Below are 21,708 nucleotides of genomic sequence, written 5' to 3'. Positions count from 1 at the left end.
AGAATTTGGATTCGAGAAGGAAGTGGTAATACTGCCATTGAAGGGTTGTTATTTGGCACTGATGCATAGGGACACTAGAATCTGGGACGGGATGGAACCAAAGACAGATTTTGGGAATGAGGTCAGGAAAAGATCTACATCAGGGTGCTTGTCAAAAATGGATTTCTGGGCCTCACCCTATATCTAATAAGGTAGTATCTGTTTCAGTGTTTTACTATGAAGTCAGCAATTTTACCATGAGCCCCAGGTGATTTTTAACACATGATTGTTCCCAGCTCTGCCTGTTAGAATCACCAAGGGAGCTTCAAAAAATCCTAATGCATGGCTTTACCACTAGGAGCAATTAAATCAACACCTCTGGAGATGATGTCTGGGCTTTAGTGTTTGTTTGTTTTTTAATGTTCCCTGGCGTTTGGAACATTCAGTTGAGGTTGAAATCTACTGAGCCAGAAGTTTCTCACAGTGAGCCAGGCATGGGGTCTTGATCATTTGCCTGGAGTTATGGTTACAGAAATGGAGAAGAGATGTGCATAAAAAATATATGGAAAAAAATGTCCAAAGCAATTCCATCTTTAGTTCATAAAATATTATTAATTGATATATCATTTAGAAACAAAAACTCTTTTAAAAAAAACACTTCAGTGTTGGATTTTAAAAATAAAATGGCTTACCTTGGCATGAGCAAAGTATCAACTAGCATTCTTTAAATATTAATAAATAGAATGTGGTTGCATGTATTTTTGTCCCTAATTATCTTTTGCTTTTATTTCATGTGAATTTCAGCACCTGAGCTGCAGTGTAATTTTGAAAATGGAATCTGTAACTGGGAACAAGATGCAAAAGATGACTTTGATTGGACCAGGAACCAGGGTCCGACTCCAACACTTAACACAGGGCCATTGAAAGATAACACTCTGGGCACAGCTAAAGGACACTATCTCTACATAGAATCTTCAGAGCCGCAGGCTTTTCAAGACAGTGCTGCCTTACTCAGCCCAATCCTTAATGCCACTGATACAAAAGGCTGCACCTTCCGCTTCTATTACCACATGTTTGGAAAGCGCATTTATAGGTTGGCAATCTACCAACGAATCTGGAGTGACTCAAGGGGACAGCTGCTGTGGCAGATATTTGGGAATCAAGGCAACAGATGGATTAGGAAACACCTCAACATTTCCAGCAGGCAGCCCTTTCAGGTATGGATAATGGGTTTTATAATGTACATTTGAAATGCTCTGAATGTCTAAGGAATATGAAAGATAGCTGTATTCTTGAATTAAAAGCAAGTGGAATTTGATCAAAGTTACGTTGACACACATTTATCATTTAATTGAGGGTGTATCAAAGCTCTTTACATTGTTTCCTCCTTGACTACCCCCAATAATGTAAGATTAGAATTTCTGAAGATGAACATGTGGCCATTGGAAACAGCTGCAGGTCCTTCCAATTTCAAGTAATTGTTCTACTGAAATGAACAACCTGGAAGTGGAGAGAAGAGTTTTGCACAATCTCTGATATTTTGCAAAAAGCACAGACACTGAAATCTGTGATTTTACATATTTCATTTTATTTTTATTATTTTATAGGTAAGTAACAGAAATCCAGGCTTTATTCAACAATCAGTTCCTCTTAGGAAGAGCTAGAGTTTGAATATAGTTCTCCTTACTACTGGGGGAATATTCTTTACTTCAGATTTCACCTGTTGTTTTCTAAAAGTCAGACTTACTATAGCAAGCTCAAATGCCTATGTGGCTGTTAACAGTTTTGTAAAGGAATTTTATATATTATCTGATTCTCTCAGCAATTTCCTGATTTTGGTAAGCCAGAAGTCCTTTCAGCCAGTTTTGTAGATTCAAAGAACAAAGCTTAGAGTACTGGTTGTTTATCCCTGGCCAAATAGCTTATGGGCAGCAGAACTGGGATTTGGACCAGAACTCACAGTTTCTGATTAATGAACATTTATTTACTTTCCAGCATATCAAAGAGCCTATAACATGCAGGAGGCTTGAATATTTGTTCTTTCATCCTATCGTCAAATTGATCTACACATAATATACTGGAAAAAAACTTCTTACCTGTCCCTGGCTAAACTTTTTTTGCATGTACTAAACTTCTTTGGTTACCCAAATTTAAAGCACTATATCTATCTAAATGTCTAAATCTAGTTAACAGTTTTGTAACCAAGAACTTAGCTCCAGGCCACCTTTTGAAGTCTTCTAAAAGTCATAGATGTAGATTGTACAGTGAAGAACACATTGGAATGGGAGATTTGTCCAGATAGATATAAACCGAAAGCATGAGAACGAATCCCCCATCTATAGTGTGGCATTGTTCAGCTCCCCCACAGCGTAAGGTATGTGTAAGCATGAGAATGAATCCCCCATCTATAGTGTGGCATCGTTTGGCTCCGCCACAGCGTAAGGTATGTGTAAGCATGAGAATGAATCCCCCATCAGTGTGGCATCGTTCTGGTCTGCCACAAACATAAGATACATGTAATCATATGGAATGAAATGGAAAAGAAGTCCTTTGACTTTTATGTAATAATGGCTTATCCACTTCAAATTAATTCTTAAGGTCTCATTGGGTCAATTATAATTTGCCTCAAGCTAGTATGTAGTGGATAAGCCCTTCTTATGATATTTACTCAAGGATTAGTTTCCAGGAGAAAATCAACTTTGCAGGGAAGCAGCTTCATAGCCAGATGGACGTGGGACTAACCAAGGAACACTTTCGTCATGAACCTTAAACATGAAACCTGAGGTTTGAGACCCACGCTGGGTTACAAATGGAGTGTTCTGATTGATTTTATCTAAGGCTCCTTTTAGTCTTAAAAATTAATAATAATAAGATTCAGGCTCAAAAAGATGAAATCAGAGATTCTCCATGCTGTGTGGGTTTGTCATCCAGTGAGTAAAAAATGGGGCCTGAACAGGGGCTCACACCTGTAATCCCAAGACTGGGAGGCCAAGGCGGGAGGATTACTTGAGGTCAGGAGATCAAGACCAGCCTGGGCAACATGGCAAAACCCGATCTCTACTAAAAATACAAAACAATTAGCCAGGCACTCACCTGTAATCCCAGCTACTTGGGAGGCTGAGGCAGCAGAATCGCTTGAACCCAGGAGGTGGAAGTTGCAGTGAGCCGAGACACGCTATTGCACTCCAGCCTGGGCAACAGAACATGACTCCTCACAAATTAAAAAAAAAAAAAAAAAAAAAAGAAGTTTGGCGGGGTGGGACGCTGATTTAAGGAAAAGAATATTTTTTTCTCCATTGCGTAATGGATAGACATAGTTTCTGTTATACTCAGAAACAGCAGCAATAACAACCAGCATTTTAATTAACTGTGATATGGTAGGTGGAATTACCAGCAGATAGGAGGTACTCATTCTGTGTTTGCGTAAAGAAAAATGTAGAGATTTTTCAAGATCACTCCTGTAAAATGAAAGAAATAGGATAGGAACAAATTGTACATGTAAGTATATAGGAACCAGTTTACTTGTCAACGTCAATTGAAATAATCAGCCAGTGCTTTCATGTGTGCCAGGGTCAGTAAAGGCTCAGGAAATCATTACACATGAAACTTCAGTTCAATCTTTTGATTTTTATTACAAGCTTTATTTTGTATAACATATAATAAACTAAATATATTGAAAGTTTAGAAACCATCAGCACACAATCGAGGTGTTGGAAATATACTTCACCTCCAGTTTCCTGAGGCCTCTTTTTAATACATTTCTCTGGCCCCTCATTCCTGGCCCTTAACAACAACCGAACTGCTTTCTGTCACTGTACAGTAATTTATACAGTCGAAAAATTTATATAAATAAAATTTTACACTATGCACTTTTTTGTCTGGCATTTTATGTTTTTTTCTCTGCATGTTTTACCTCTGGAGTCTGCCTTGTTTCATTTAGTACAATTATTTTGAGATTCATTCATGTTATAGCATGTATCCATAATTAATTTGGATAAAGCAAGTTAATTCATTAATGTATTGATTGATATTTAGACTGTTTCTAGTTTGGGCTATTATGAATACATGTGCTATGAACATTTGTGTTGATATCATTATATGAACACCTACTTTTATCTCTCTTGAGTAAATACCCAGGAGTGCAATGGCTGAGTCTTATGGCAGAAGTATGTTTAACTTTTTAAGGGACTCTTAAACTGTTTTTCAAAGTTTACACTTTTTTAATTCCCATCAGCAGTGTATGAGAGTTTCAGCTTCTCCACATCCAAGCCAGGGCTTGGCTGACTATTATCAGTCATGCTAATCTTAGCTATTTAAAAATAGATAGTGGCGTCTCATTGTGGTTTTAATTTGCATTGCCCTAAGCATTAATTATGTGGAGCATATGTGCTTATTTACCAAACAAATGTCTACTTTGAAATGTCTGTTCCAGTCTTTCACCCAAGTTTTAAATGGGGTTGTTTGTTTTTCATTATTAAATTTTGAGCTTTTAAAATATATTTTTGATGCAAGCTTTTTATCAAATATATGAATTGCGAATATTTTCTCCCAGCCTGCAGCTTGTTTTTTCAGTCTTTTAATAGATTCTTTTGAAGAGCAGATTCATTTTTTTAAATTTGATGAGTTCTTCTTATCAGTATATTATTTTATAAATCATGCTTTGGGGTCATATCAAAGAAAGCTTTGCCTTACTCAAAGTCCCAAATGTTTTCACATCTTCCCTCTCCTCTCCTTTGGGAACTTAGATTACACAAAAATTCAGTTACTTGAAATTTACTGTCTACTGTTGCTCTGTTCATGTTTTTTAAAAATTTATTTTCTCTCTGTATTTTATTTTGAGAGGTGTCTATCTTTTCTTCTTTAATGACTAATGTGCTGTCAGCCTACCATGTAGCTTGGACTACAGCCGCATGCCACCATGCCTAGCTAATTTTTGTATTTTTAGTAGAGATGGGGTTTCACCATATTGGTCAGGCTGGTCTTGAACTCCTGACTTCGTGATCTGCCTGCCTCGGCCTCCCAAAATGCTGAGATTACAGGCGTGAGCCACGGCACCCGGCCTCCTTTAGTTATTTTGCATGTCTCTATTTTAGAACATATACAATACTGTTTTAATAAGCATTTTAATGTTATTAACTGATAATTCTGGCGTCTTGATTTACTCTGGATCAGTTCTAACCGATTTTTCTACTTATTATGAGCCATATTTTTCTGTCTTTTGTTGTTACTGTTGTGTCTCTGCTAATTTGTGTCTGGATGTCAGACATGGTGAATTTTATCTTATCGAGTGCTGGAAGTATATATAAATATTCTTGATCTTTGTATTGGTATGTATTTAAGTTTAGTTGGAAAGAGTTTGACTCTTTTTGGTCTTGCTTTAAAAATTCATTAGGTGGGATCTGACCAGTTTTCATTTTAGAGCTAATCACTCCCAACTAGTGAGGCAAGACCCTTCTGGGTATCCCTGGGAATCTTGAGGTGTTTCTGGTTTGGCTGGTAAAATAAGCACTATTACTGGACCTTGGTGAGAATGTGTACTGTTACGTTTCATCTTATCTGGGTGTTCTTTCCCCAACCTTAGGTACTTTTCTCTAGGCCTGTCCTAACAAGTATTTAGCTATGTACTTTAGGGGGACCCTTTGCAGAGCTCTGGAGTTCTCTTTCTGTGCAGCCCCTTCTCAGAAACCCTGTCCTGAGAGCTCATGTCAACATAGTTTCCGTGGACTCTCAGCTCTGTCCCCTCAGCTCAGGGAGGACAATGGGCTCCTCGTGGGCTCTTCTCCTGGAGTAGTGGGCTGGAAAACTTTCTCCAGGCATAAATTAGGGCAGTTGATAGGCTCACCTTGTTTGAGACTGACTTTATAGCATCTTGAAAACTTTTGTGGCATACATTTTGGCCATTTTTTGGTTGTTTCAGGAGGGACAGAAAGTCTAGTTCTTGTTACTCCATCATGGTCATTGCAGAAGTCAACCTAACTGGTATTTATCAATACAATCTGTTGCTACACATTGAACTTGCTTAAGATAATTTTTAGGTGGCACAGAACTTCCTGTCCATTGAATGAGACTCTCTGCTTATTTTGTAAGTGCTCATTTGTATGGAGGAACTTCAAAAAGTTTGTGGAAAAATGAAGTTAAAAGATAAACATTGAAAATGTGATCTTCGGTTTTCATCCCTAAAGAACTGATGGTCCTAGGAACTCAACAATGTCAATGCAGTCTTTTATACATTATTAACTTAAGAAAAATGGGTGCCCTTTACACATTTGTTGAGATTGGGAAACAAAAAGAAGTTAGAAGGAGCCAAATCAGAGCTGTAAGGTGGTTGCCTGACGATTTCCCATTGAGACTCTCACAAAATTGCCTTTGCTTGATGAGAGGAATGAGCAGAAACATTGTGGTGTTAGAGGACTCTCTGCTAAAGCTTTCCCAGGTATTTTCCACTAAAACTTTGGCTAACTTATTCAAAACACTCTCATGATAAGCAGATATTATTGTTCTTTGACCTTCAACAAAGTCAACAACCAAAATGCCTGGAATGTCCCCAAAAAACTTTTGCCATGACCTTTGCTCTTGAGTGATTCCCTTTTGCTTTGACTGGACCACTTCTACCTCTTGGTAGCCATTGCTTTGATTGTGTTTTGTCCTCAGGATCATACTGGGAAAGCCATGTTTTATCTTCTGTTACAATTCTTCAAAGAAGTGCTTCAGTATCTTGACCCTAGTTCTTTAAAATTTCCATTGAGAGCTCTGCTCTTGTCTGCAGCTGATCTGGGCACAACACTTTTGGCACCCATGCAGTGGAAAGTTGGTTCAACTTTAATTTTTCAGTCAGAACTGTGTAAGCTGAACCAGTTAAGATGTCTATGATGTTGGCTATTGTTTTTGCTGTTGATTATCAATCCTCTTCAGTTAGGGCACAAACAAGATTAATTTTTTTCCTTGCAAATTGATGTGGATGGTCTGTCCCTGTGGACTTCATCTTCCACATCATCTCGTTTCTTCTTTAAAAAAGCTGTCCGCTTGTGAACTACTGATTTCTTTGGTGCATTGTTCCCCCAAGCTTCTTGTAAAGCATCAATGATTTCACCGTTCTTTCACCCAAGCTTCATCAAAGTCTAATGTTTGTTCTTGCTTCAGTTTAGCAGAATTTACATTGCTCTGCTAGGGGCTCTTTTCAAACTAATGTCTACTCCTTCTTACTGTCTCAAACTAGATCCTGTTCAGACATGCTATAATAAATTAGTATGAGTTTATTTTGCTGCCAAAATTGAAATTTTTGCATAGTTTTTTTCATAATATACATTTTCCATGAACTTTTTAAGGCCTCTCATATATTCACAGGCACAGTGCCTTACCTATTCTGACTTCAGTCAATTATTCAAGACCTCTTTCCTTTTCAGTGATACATTAGAAAGGTAGAGTATTGAAAAATAAGAGTAGCTTCTGCTGATTAAGAAATGCTGTATCTTTTTCTACTTCTTTCTTTCTTTTTTTTTTTTTTTTTTTTTTGAGACAGCATCTTTCTCTGTCACACAGGCTGGAATGCAGTGGTGTGATCTCGGCTCACTGCAACCTCTGCCTCCCAGGGTCAAGTGATGCTCCTGCCTCAGCCTCCAGAGTAGCTGGGACTACAGATGCCTGCCACCATACCCAGCTAATTTTTGTATTTTTAGTGGAGACAAGGTTTCACCATATTGGCCAGGCTGGTCTTGAACTCCTGACCTTGTGATCTGCCTGACTCAGCCTCCCAAAGCGCTGGGATTACAGGCATGAGCCATTGTACGTAGCTTTCTACTTCTTTCTTATTATTTTCCTCCTCTCTCATTCCCATATTCTCTCCTTTCTCCTCCCTTCCTCCCCACTCCCTGTTTCCTTCCTTTCTTCCTTCCTTTCATGTTTCCTATTTTCAAGACTTAATGAATATTTCTTGAACATCGGATGTTATCATAATATGCTATTTGTTTAATCTTCACGTAACAATAATAGTTTAAATACAAATAATATTTATTTTCATCCCCATGTTATCAATATAACAGTAAAGATGTGGAGAGGCCAGCCGGGCGCTGTGGCTCATGCCTGTAATCCCAGCACTTTGGGAGGCCGAGGCGGGTGGATCACAAGGTCAGGAGATCGAGACCATCCTGGCTAACACGGTGAAACCCCGTCTCTATTGAAAATACAAAAAATTAGCTGGGTATGGTGGCGGGCGCCTGTAGTCCCAGCTACTCTGGAGGCTGAGGCAGGAGAATGGCATGAGCCCGGGGGGCAGAGCTTGCAGTGAGCCGAGATCATGCCATTGCACTCCAGCCTGGGTGACAGAGTGAGACTCCGTCTCAGAAAAAAAAAAAAAAAAAAGGATGTGGAGAGGCCAAACCAATGGCTCTTATATCCACGTTCTTTCTTCTAAATGATTTCACCTTAGTTTTGGTCTGCATCTCCAACCGTAGCTAGTTGCAATAGTACCTTCTGTCTGGCCTTGCTGCTCTCATTTTTGGACCTCCTCACTGAAATCAAATTGATCTTTCTAAAGTGCAAACCTGGTCTTAGTATTTTATTACTTGAAACCCATTGGTGGCTTTCCATGATTTATGGAATAAAGTCAAAATTCCTGTTTTTGCCGATATTTCTGTGTGCCTCTCATCCCTACATTTACTGATTCCTGTGTGCCATAAGTTGCCAGTAGTCCAGAGTTCATTCTCTTTTTATACTTGGGAAGACTTCTGCATCCTGCAACTTCTCCCCTGAAACATGCTTGGAAAGTACCTACTCATTTTTTTCAGATTCAGGTTAGATTTTTACTTCAGTTTCTGTTACCTTTTCCTGAAGCTTACACTGACTGCTCCATATGCCTTCAGGGGATTAGCTACTCATTCCTTTGTGCCCTTTGTAGATACACATTTATCATGTAGTCTTTTTTTTTTTTTTTTTGGAGACAGAGTCTCAGTCTGTCATCGGGCTGGAGTGCAGTAGTGCAACCTCAGCCCACTGCAACCTTCACCTCCCAGATTCAAGTGACTCTTGCCTCAGCCTCCCAAGTAACTACAGGCGTGCACCACCATGCCCAGCTAATTTTTGTATTTGTAGTAGAGACGGGGTTTCACCATGTTGGCCAGGATGGTCTCGATCTCTTGACCTCGTGATCTGCCCACGTTGACCTCCCAAAGTGCTGGGATTACAGGCATGAGCCACTGCTCCTGACCAATCATGCAGTCTTTATACTTACTTGTTTACTTGCCTGTGAGCTCACTGAATGCAGGGACTATTTCCTTGTTGCTCTAGCACCTAACCCAGTACCTGGTATCCAGAAGCTGTATGCTAAATGTTTGCTGAGTGGCTGTTTGACTGAATGATTGTACTCCTAATTAGTAGATAGAAAGCCATGAACTTTCCAGTAAATCATTATTTGTGCTTAATTCTGGCTTCTTTATTGCGTTCATAAGAGTTCCTTAGTGACTTGAAACTATGGAGCTAGTATGTCAGCTCATTTAAGCAGTGATTGGTTTATGTATATAAGAGACTTCAATAATTATATATTTATTTTTATTTCAGTTTCAATAAATGATCAATGTATTAATTTTCTCTGTTTTGGCTTATTGTTCACATTTAGTATCAAATAAAAGTGTTTTACTTAAAATTATTCATGCCAATTATGACAGTTAGGTGAATATTACTTTGATTTACATTCAAGTAGTAGTTTTGGTTGAACCCTGAATATGCTAAGACGTTACTTTTCTTTTTTCTTATGAACAGGCTACTGTGTTTACATAAATTATTAAAATCTTCTTTGAAAATACGAAGAGTGTTATATTTCTTATTTTTAGTTCTCTGTGCTTCAGAATTCCTGTGACACTTGCACTTAAGTCCTTCTGAGCAGTTGATGTTAATATTTGTGTGGTTAATTTCATGAAACATGGTGGTTTTCATTTCCATCATTAATTTATGCAGGAGATAGATTGTTTTCCAGGTGTAAGCTCAGTCATATAATTAGAAAATTTATAAGCAGAAAGGAGTTATTTGGTCTAACCCATTTATTCTACAGATAGAGAAATTAGAGTCGAGAAACTCTGTCTTCTTTAAAGTCTTATAGGTATTTAAGAAAAAAGAATATACTTGAGGTTTCCATGTTCTGAACCCAGTGATCTTGACACTGTAATGATCTTCATACATATTATTCACAGAAGTAAATATAATCACGTATTAAATAATAAACAAAAATACTACGGAGATATTATACTGAAAAATGAAATGATATTATCTTATTTTGATCAGATTCAATATGTAGCAACTTGAAGGCTAATAATTCCAATGATTCCCTGAGTAAACCATTTTTCTAATAAGACGACAAGTTTTAGTAATCTAATTATTTTGACTGATCCAAGTGTTACCCCACTAGTCTGAAAAATGTGTTTATTTATATGTCATAAAGAATAATTTATTCCAAAAAGGCTAATTTTCAAAATATATGACCTTCTGAAACTGTATCTATTTTTTTCCCACATGTTTTCTAAATATATTTTAGAGGGCATTTGTAGATTTTCATGGTGCTGAAAAATTATGGTATAATGGTCTTATGAAGGAGAATAATGTCATTTAGACATTGTGACTTTGGAGGATCACAATACTTTTTGGAATGTGGTTGTTGCAGCACTGGTCACTTATACTAATTATATAATAACATGCTATACTAATGCAATAATATGCCATACTAAATTATTAAATGGTAAATTTGTCTTCAATCCCCTAGAATACTGCAAAGAAATAGTTTATATAAGAAAGAGTACCATCGCATATGTCAACACAATATTTCCTATTTTTGTCTTCTTTTTTGTTTTTTTGAAGACAAGTTCTCACTCTGTTGCCCAGACTGGAGTTCAGTGCTATGTTCATAATTCACTGCAGCCTCAAACTCCCAGGCTCAAGTGATCCTCTTGATTCAGCCTCCCAAGTGGCTGCGCCTATAGGCGTGCACCACCACACCTGGCTAATTTTTAAATTTTTTTATAGATATGAGGTCTCACTATGTTGCCCAAGCTGGTCTCAAATTCTTGAGCTCAAGAGATCCTCTCACCTTGGACTTCCAGAGTGTTGGGATTACAGGCATGTGCCACCATACTCAGCCAATATTTCTTGTCTAAAAGACATTTTCTAACATCTCATTTTAACTAACATAATATTGAAAGTGTGGATCTGAGAAAGAGATAGTGCCTGCAGATCTGGGATCTTACGTACTAATGTTATGGGATGCATTTGGATTTGATCAGCAGATATTCCATTTATTCCAGAACACCACCAGCAGAAGAATGTAATTACGTCTATCACTAAAACTTTGTGTCAATACAGACTACTGTATTTGTTATGATAGATGGTCCTTGGATGGCAGCTTTAAATAATTTTAAACCTAGACAGTCGATGCACTTTTTCTTCTTGGATAATTCTCGTTGTTTTATCCAATTTGATTATAACTAATGTGTTTAATATGGCTTGCTTTATTTTTTAAAAAGTTGTTCAGTATCCTTAGAACTCAGTGCTGACTTCTTTTTCTAGCAGGCCTTTTATATAGGACATGTCACTTTCTCCTGGCTCTCTACTGCTAGCATGAAGTCTCTGAAAAATCAATTCAGCAAAATAATTTGTTATAGAATAGCCTATGTAGAGGGACATGGGAGGAGTTATATTCCAAGAGGGAAAGACCTTTGAGCCAGGCCCAATATGTAGAGGCCGTTGAATGAAAATGAGAGCGAGATAATGGACACCTTATTACACTATTAAAGCAAAATCCTGACAATAACTTCTAAAAACGATTCAACTCTTACACACTGAGCATATTACAGACCTTCCAAAAGTATAATTTCTTACATGAACGTCCAGGTACATAATGAAAAATAACGATTTCATACCAATATCTTCAGCCACCTTTATTGTTGGTTCAACCACATAGGTTTTTATCAGAATCGCAGAACATTAATTTTTTAAATTAGCTACCATTACAACTAGCTTAAGAAGAACTTTCTTTTTAATAATTTGACCCAGATGCATTCTAGATCCTCCAGCTACGAATTGATAGCTTCATGAGGAGCAGCTGTTGATTCATGCGATCTCTGGACACACTGACAGGAAATGTTTTCTTACACCTGTTTTCCTCCTGCTTTTCCTTGGTAGGACTGAGTTCCTTGGCATAGTTCAGTATCAATGGCAGTCATAGAGAAGTGTTACAAAAACCCAGCTTATTCCAACTCGTGAATTATTTGGCACCCAGAAACCGGGTCTTACAATCTTCAACCCACTTTTTCCTAACGTGGCCTCTTTCTCTGAAATGTTTGTTTATATATATATGATGTAGGCCTGGGATAAGGACATGGACTTTCAAAGAAAATATTCTCCAACAGATCTCTCAACTCCAGAGAACCTTCTGACTAAATCTGGAAGAATTCCACTGTGCTCTGATAACATCCTTTAATAATGAAGGAAAATATATTTTTCCCCCAGGAGGATTTTGTAGTGAAAGAGATAGCATAATTTTTTTTTTAAATGTTGTTTATAATATAATTTGTTTTTTCATTTGTGGGGTGTGTCTTAAATCCTAAATGGTACATCCTTTTTTTAATACTTCTGGTAATAAAATGTTTCTGAAGTTATGTTGTAAATAACGTAGGACCATGTTTAATAATGTTAAGTTGATCCCACTTTCCCTGAAATTATATACATGAATGCTGAAAGTATAAATTACATATGCAGCTTCATGGAACATTTTTCTTCCAAGTGTGCCTTTGCTAGAATTTGCATTGAAAGGTTTTGGAAGGAGCCTGTTAGTATGAATCCTGTGTGAGCAACACTCAGATTTGTTGCTTACTGAACAGCATGCTAAATCTCACTTTACAGTCTTAGATTTCTCATCTACCGTCTTGAGCTGAATTTAAAATATAACTACAGTTTATTATGTCACCTCTTTGTCAAACACTGATGCAAAGCTTAGTTTTCAGTATGAAGAACTCATGACTACAGAAGGGAAGAAGAAAGGGTCAGGCAGACCTCATTAAAGAGTGTATGGGCAAGAAAATACATCAGATGTCTTAATAGATTTATTATTTAAGTCCTGTTAGACTTGTCATGGTTTCCCAAACACTAAATGCCATCTAGTATTTTGGGCCCTCCAAAATTACAGTAGAATATTATTATGGGTCATCTTAATTGGAAATACGCAGGAAAATCCTGATGATTAGTGTAGACTAATGATAGCTCTCACACATTTATATAACCTATGTTGAAAAGAAAGAAGAAAGGCAGGAAGGAAGGAAAGAAAAAGAAAGAGAGGAGAGAGAGCAACAAGAAAACACTTGGATTTGTGGAAATGAAATTTTTTAAATTACTAATTTGCAAGAATGGGTAAGAAAAATACCAAGTATGAACATAAATGCTTTAAATCCAGTTTGTCTCTTAACCCTTCTCAGGATGTGGCCAGTTTTGAAACCTGGTATAATTTCCTTCCTTTATTCCTCCCTCCCTTGCTCCCTCCATCCCTTCTTCCCAGTCTCCTTCCCTTCCTCTCTCCTTGAGTTTCCTTCTTCTTTCTTGCTCCCTCCCTCACTCCCTCTCTTTTTCTCTTAGTTCTCTGGAAGCACATATACCAGCCATTTGAATGCTTTCTGCTCATAGATACTGCCAAGCCCCCTCACCCAGACTTCTGACTAGATTTGGTAGAATGGAATGAGAAACATAGACTTTGTGTCTGGGGCGGCCACCTCTGATGTTGCAGATTTTTGCTGTGATTATGCTATCCAGCTGAGGGACTCTAGAGAGCGCTGAAATTTCAACTGTGGGTTTTATTTGCCATTTTGGAATTTGCAGAAATGTACTGGATATGCTAACAGCCGCCTGGCTAGCCTTCACAAGGCTATTTAAATACTTCACAAGGAAGTATTTAAATATACAGGTGTAATATGAAGAAAATTGCATTAGATCATAAGGGATAAATTATTTTGTAAATAACTATACCATCAAATACCATACCTGGTATCAATCATCTTCATCAGACAGTATCTGTGTATATAGGTAGATAAAAAAAGCAGGAGTTTATTTCTCTCTAATGTATCCTTGACTCTCTAGCAGTGACCTCTGAAATGTCTCTGCTGATCCAGACTTGTTTGAATCATGTGCAACATTTCAAATTTGTCTTTTCTCTGCAAGTTTTTTTTTTTTGTAAAGTACCATAACATATTGAACCAAATAGTTTTGCTTGCTTTATATTGATGTCACATGATTTTGGTTTTTATCTTCAGTGGAAAATCAATGTCACATGGCGTTCACTAAGAAAAAAGTATGGTGCCTCTTTGTAATTCTTTGTCAGATGATTACTTTATCTTGATTTATGCCTTCAAACTTTTTCCCATTCAGCAGAAAATATTGTGTCGCTATCTGTGAGAGCAAAGCGATCTATACCAATTTATGCTCTAAGTGTAGCCTCCTTCCAGAACTGCTTATGGAACATATCAACTCACAATAGATTAGGGACATAATGGATTCTTCTTTCTTTAAAGTGGCAGATTGACAATTTTAGTTCATATACAAGCTTTTATATTAACATTAAAACAATATTTCTATGTAAAATAGAAGATTATAGTTGATTATTATTCGAGGGCCTCCCAGAATTTCAAGGTCTGAAAAGGAACTCAGTGTTCCTGGTGGTAACAAAATTGCCCCTACTTCCTTATATCAGGACTGCCATTTGGAACTGCTGGGGAAGCTCTTTTCAGAAATTGTTTTCAAAACAGCATTGTTGCCTTTTGCCAAACTGAAATCTGATTGTAAACTTTTGAAAACTAGTTCCTTGGAATGGAATTCAAGATGTGTCCTAAGCAATTTTTTTTTAACTCAAGCATACATTCTATCTTGCTTTATTATGTTACTATTTGTGTAGGAAACATATTTCTATTTTTACCATTTTGAATTTATTTACATTTACATTTGCGTGTGTGTGTATATATATATATATATATACACACACACATACATACACTTTAAGTTCTGGGATACATATGCAGAACTTGCAGTTTTGTGAAATAGGTATACATGTGCTGTGGTGGTTTGCTGCACCCATCAATCCGTCATCTACATTAAGTATTTCTCCTAATGCTATCCCTCCCCTATCCCTCCTACCCACTGACAGGCCCCAGTGTGTGATGTTCCCCTCCCTGTGTCTATGTGTTCTCATTGTTCAACTCCCACTTATGAGTGAGGACATGTGGTGTTTGGTTTTCTGTTGTGTTACTTTGCTGAGAATGATGGTTTCCAGCTTCATCCATGTCTCTGCAAAGGACATGAATTCATCCTTTGTATGGCTGCATAGTATTCCATGGTGTGTATGTGCCATATATTCTTTATCCAGTCTATCATTGCAGGGCATTTGGGTTGGTTCCTAGTCTTTGCTATTGTGAATAGTGCTGCAATAAACATATGTGTGAATGTGTCTTTATAGTAGAATGATTTATAATCCTTTGGATATATACCTAGTAATGAGATTGCTAGGTTAAATGGTATTTCTAGTTCTGGATCCTTGAGGAATCGCTACACTGTCTTCCACAATGGTTGAACTAATTTACACTCCCACTAACAGTGTAAAAGCATTCCTATTTCTCCACATCCTCTCTAGCACCTGTTGTTTCCTGACTTTTTAATGATGGCCATTCTAACTGGCGCGAGATGGCATCTCATTGGACCAGGGATGATGAGCTTTTTTTTTTCTTTTTTTTTTTTCCTTCGAGACAGTCTCACTCTGTCACCCAGGGTGGAGTGCAGTGGCACAATTTTGGCTCACTGCAACCTCCACCTAATGGGTTCAAGCAATTCTCCTGCCTTAGCCTCTTGAGTAGCTGGGATTACAGGTATATGCCACCACACCTGGCTAAAGTTTTTTTGTGTGTTTTTAGTAGAGACAGAGTTTCACCATATTGGCCAGGCAAGTCTCAAACTCCTGACCTTGTGATCCACTCACCTTGGCCTCCCAAAGTAATGGGATTACAGGCATGAGCCACCATGCCCAGCCTATGATGAGCTTTTTTTCATGTTTATTGGCCAAATGAATGTCTTCTTTTGAGAAGTGTCTGTTCATATCCTTTTCCCACTTTTTGATGGGGTTGTTTGTTTTTTTTTTTTGTAAATTTGTTTAAGTTCCTTGTAGATTCTGGATATTAGCTCTTTGTTAGATGGATAGATTGCAAAAATTTTCTCCCCCTCTGTAGGTTGTGTGTTCACTCCATTGATAGTTTCTTTTGCTGTGCAGAAGCTATCTTTAGTTTAATTAGTTCCCATTTCTCAGTTTTGGCTTTTGTTGCCATTGCTTTTTGGTGTTTTAATCATGAAGTCTTTGCCTATGCCTATGTTCTGAATGGTATTGGCTAGGTTTTCTTCTAGAGTTTTTATGGTTTTAGATTTATGTTTAAGTCTTTAATCCATCTTGAGTTAATTTTTTTATAAGGTTTAAGGAAGGGGCCCAGTTTCAGCTTTCTTCGTATGGCTAGCCAGTTTTCCGATCACCATTTATTAAATAGTAAATCCTTCCCCGTTGTTTGTTTTTGGCAGATGTGTCAAAGATATGTTTTATATTTTATGGTATAATGCCTTCTGCCAATAGGGAAAAATAACAAGCATATATGGGATGAATGAAGTCTGCTACGGTTAAGTTTGAGAATATTTACTGATCCTTGAGTTCAGTCTCCAGGAATGTTGGAAGTAGAGAATGGAGATAATGGAGATAAAAGTTTTAAAAATGATAAAAATAGAACTCACTTCCCATAGTGTCAAAATTGTGATCTATGTGAGAATTCTGTGATACATCAAAACCTGTGTTTATATTGATGTTTGTTATTGTGTATGAGCATATCTTTATCAGGTGTAGGCTAGTTCTATACTTTCGTGTGTTTAAATCAATGTTTCTATTCACATATGTATATGTGCAAATAGAAGCATGTTAATATTATATATATATTTTCTGTCATTAGCATGATTGCTATGATTATCATTAGCATGTATTATTAGTATGACCAAAGTATCATCGGTATCATTTTCTTTCTAACTGCAGTATTCCTATAATTGCTTCATTTGTACAGAACCAACCTACACCCACCGTTTCCCTGACTGTAACTTTACCTAAAGTATAAGCCCTTCTAAAGCCATGAAAACCTACCAAGAATTGTCAAAGAAGCTAGGCAGCAGCCAGGCTCTGCTTTAGGAAAAGACTTTACTTTTTATTATCATGTGCAGTACTTAACTACTTGTTTTGACCTCTAAGATTTTGCTCTCCTATGTTTCTATCCCCTGGCTTTCTGATATTTCATGTGATTATATTTGAAAATTTAGCCTTGCTTTTCTTTTTGGAATCTCTGATATCTCTGCTGCCACAGGTAATGACAGCTTCCTCTCTAACTCTTGGTTTTATCCCTGGTCAGATTATCACTGATGACAGAAGTAGATGTTTTACCTGGATTCTCTCTATACCAAAAACAAATACAGATATCACAACTCAAAAATGACAGACTGATAACCATTATGAACTTAGATGCAACATTCTTAATACAATATTAGCAAATTGAGTCTAGGAATATTTAAAAATGATAATGTGTTTTAACCAAATGGGGTTTATCTCAAGCTGGTTTCAGCAACTGAAAATCTACCATGCTGACAGAAAAAAGAAAAATCACGTGACACCCTCAATAGATGCAAAAAAGGAATTTACAAAATGTAACACATTTTTTAAATTAAAAACTCCCAGCAAACTAAGGATAGAAATGTACATTTTCAAACTGATTATGTGTTTACAAAAAATCTGTAGCAAACATCTTACTTAAAATAGTGAAAGCCTTAATACTTTCTACATAAGATTATGAAAAATGCAATGATGTCCTCTCTCCCTAGTTCTTTAAAGTATTGCATTAAATATTAAATAAGTGGAAATATATACCAAGTTCACTGATAAATATTTAATACTTATGAGATGATAATTCTCCTGAAATTGATCTCTAGATTCCGTGTAATTCCCATGAAACCTTATAGGTCCTTTTGGATAAATTATAAAACTGATTCTAAAACAGGGAGAAAGAAAGAAGGGAAGGAAGGAGGAATGGACAGAAAGAAGAAAGAAATGAAGAGAAAAGAAAATAAGAAATAAGTGACACCCAAGTTGAGAAGAAAGAAAAAAATATTCTCATGTGATGTAAACGTATACATAGAAAATCCTTAGGCATCTGCAGAAGTGTTCTAGAGGTATGAAGTGAATTTAACAAAGTTGTAGGATGATAGATCAATAAATAAAATCAATTGTATTTCTATACACAATCAACATCAATTAGAAAATAAAATTATGTAAGCAATTTAACTTATAATAGCCTCAAAAATAATAAAATACTTCAGAATAAATTTAATAAAAGGTATGCCGATCCAAAATTTCTAAATCACTAATACGAGAAGTTGAATAGGTAGAAATATGTATCAAGTTCATTGATAAATATATATGTAATACGTATTAGATGATCATTCTCCTGAAACTGATCTCCAGATTTGGCACAATCCCAATCAAACCTATAGGCCTTTTTGGAGAAATTACAAAGCTGATTCTAATTTTTTTTAAAATGCAAAAGTCCTAGAATAGCCAGAGCATGTTTTAGAAAGAAGAATAAAGTTGGAAAACTTTCCAAATTTCAAGACATATTGTAAAGCTACACTAACCAGCACAGTAAAGTTACTGGCATGAAGAAGACATATATTATCAGTGAAACAGAATAAATAATTTAGAAAGATATCCAGCCTTACATGGCCAAAGTTGACAAAATAATTCAATAAGGAAATCAATGTCTTTGTAAAGATGGTCCTATTAAAATTGGATATTAAATGGAGAATATGAACTTCAGAATTATCTCACACCATATCCTCAAATTAACTCAACATGTATTATATACAAAATGTAAATATAAAAAGTATAAAGCTTACTGAATAGGAAAAATTTTTAATAATCTTACTATAGTTAAAAATTTTTTAGATAAGAAAAGAATAGATGAAAATGGAAAAAAAATAGTAAGTTGGACTTCATGAAATTAAAACTTTTGTAATTTAAAACATAGCACCAAAAAATGAAAAGGCAAACCACAGATTGGGACGGAATAATTTTAAATATGTCTGATAAAGAACTTGCATCTAGAATGTACACATAACTAAAAAACTAAATAACAAAACACAAATAACTCACTTAATATAATATTTTGGCCTAAATGGGCCAAATATTTGTACAGATATTTTAATTTAAAAAGAGATGATGTCCAATACACAAATGAAAAGATACTTAACATTACTTGTCATCAGGGAAATGCAAGTTAAAACCACATTGAGGTACCACTGTACACCCACTGGAGTGGCTGACATGAGCAGAACTGACCATACCACATGATGTGAAGAATTGCTAGTCACACCTGGCTGGTGGGACTTCAAAATGGTACAGACATTTTGGAAAGCAGTTTGGCAGTTTCTTTTAATATTAAACTTAGTACTGATCATATAGGCAAATAACTCCACTGCGACTCAAAATAAATAAAAACATATCCATGCCAAGCCTCATCCTTGAAGTTCATAGCAGATGTGTCCATCAACTTGTAAATGGATAAACCAGTTGTAGATGGAGTACCACTCAACAATAAAAAGGAGCAAACTGATACAACAGCAATATAAATGAATATCAAAAGCATTATGCTTAGTGAAAGAAGCCAGACATCAAAGACACCAATGTATCATTCCACTAATAAGATACTCTAGAAAATGTAAACTGTAGAAACAGAAGCAGATTAGTGGTTGCCTATGTTCAGGAATGGAGAAAAGATCAAATGCAAAACAGCAAAAGAAAACATTTTGTGATGATGCAGATTTTCTGTATCTTGATCATGATTGTGGTCAAATGATGATATTCGTCTGCCATAACCCATTAAATTGCACATTTAAAAGGGTGAATTTTGCTGTGTGTACATTATACTTAAATGGGGCTGTAAATATGTTTGGAGCTTATCTGTGAACATTAGTTGCAGAGCAGGAGTTATTTTTATAGAGTGGAAATCTGCTGAGTGCCAACTTGAGAAGGGTTGAAAAAAAATTAGAACCTTCTTCCAACACATTTCAATTAGAACACTCTTAGGCTGTTGTTACAGCTATGCTCTATATTGGAGTCTGATGAAATCACATGTCTAACAATCTTAGCATGCTTTTAATAAACAGAATATACACATGTTTTCTTTTTTTACTATAAAGGATATACCAAACAACTTTCTCAAGACTTTACTTCAAAAAGGCACATAGTTTTGCAACATTTTTGGTAAGTCTTTAATTATTTCAAAATGAAAAATAGAAAATAAAATGGCAATTATTTACTCAGCACCCCCCAAAAAAAGGCCTGTATGGGGAATGCATGTATGTGGTGTGTGTGTGTGTGTGTGTGTGATTTGAAGAATTCAAAAACTTTTAGTGTGGTTTTGTAGCATCACTTTGATAGCATCCTGTAATTTTGTATTGTGTTTGAAATAAAAATAAAGTGAACACACTGATAAAAGAATTTGAAAAGAATTTGCACTATTGCCTAAATTATGTGTGCTTTCCACAGTGGTGTGAATCTAGCATCTTTAACCTATGTAACAATATATCAGAATGTATTAGGTAAAAAATAGTAAATAGTAAACTAGTATAACGAAGTTAAATATTTCTAGAGGAAAATTATAGCTTTTTTTTTTCCTGAAGTGTTTTGAGGAGATATTTACACCAAAAGATATTATCACTGATCAATGAAACTTTTTCAAAATTTGCTTGTGTCCCACCAATATTTAATTACATAGTGCTTCTGTGAGTTCCATTTCATTAATTTAGCATTGACAGGAGAGAAGGCAATGGCTCTGCAGCCTCTCTGGGTGTGGCATGCTCCTGGTTCCACTGGCTGATCTCTATTGGAACCATGGCCTTAATCATGCCTTTCATGCTTCTAACTTGATCTGCATTTGTTGTGTAATCCAAATTTATTCTCTCATTTAGTAGCTTCCACCCATACAAAAGCAGGTCTTTTTCATTTCCCCTTTACCATTGCCCCCATTGTTTCTTTTTGTCCTCCCGTGATGAAAAACAAGACAGAAAACAAACTATAACAACAACAGACACCTTTTGTCTGTGGTCACCAATGCATTGTAACACTCAACTTTGTTCAAAATCTCTAGATCTAACCTCTATGTCTGCTGTTCCCAGAGTTTTTCAATGTATTCTCTAGATTGCTGTGACCGACTGACAGAAAGCCTAGCTATATTCAATTGAAAGTTACTACTGTCTGAGATGGTTTCGCTGTGTCCCCACCCAAATCTCATCTGGCACTGTAGCCCCCATAATTCACATGTTGTGGGAGGGATCCCGTGGGAGGTAAGTGAATCATGGGGGCAGTTTTCCCCATACTGTTTTAGTGGTAGTGAGCAAGTCTCATGAGATCTGATGGTTTTATAAGGGGAAACCCCTTTCGTCTTTCACTTGGTTCTCTTTTGCTGTTTGCCTGCTGCCAGCCTGCTGCCATGTAAGACATGCCTTTCACCTTCTGCCATAATTGTGAGGCCTCCTCAGCCATGTGGAACTGTGAATTCTTTAAACTTCTTTTTCTTTATAAATTACCCAGTCTTGGGTATGTCTTTATCAGCAGCATGAAAATCGACTAATACACTATGAATG

At 36.4% G+C, this 21,708-nt stretch overlaps 1 protein-coding gene across 1 annotated transcript in view; it reads left to right on the top strand.

The window, feature by feature from the left end:
- MALRD1 (MAM and LDL receptor class A domain containing 1) overlaps positions 1–21,708 on the top strand; it is a 682,931-nt gene that overhangs the window by 161,830 nt on the left and 499,393 nt on the right. The window contains exon 18 of the mRNA XM_012499583.2: positions 784–1,196. Coding sequence (XP_012355037.2) covers positions 784–1,196 — 413 coding nt within the window. The remainder of the gene's footprint in view (positions 1–783; positions 1,197–21,708) is intronic.

This window comes from Nomascus leucogenys, chromosome 9 (genome assembly GCF_006542625.1).
Source record: "Nomascus leucogenys isolate Asia chromosome 9, Asia_NLE_v1, whole genome shotgun sequence".
Lineage (NCBI taxonomy): Eukaryota > Metazoa > Chordata > Mammalia > Primates > Hylobatidae > Nomascus > Nomascus leucogenys.
Note: the sequence above shows the minus strand (reverse complement) of the source record. Positions and strands in the feature narration are given on the sequence as shown.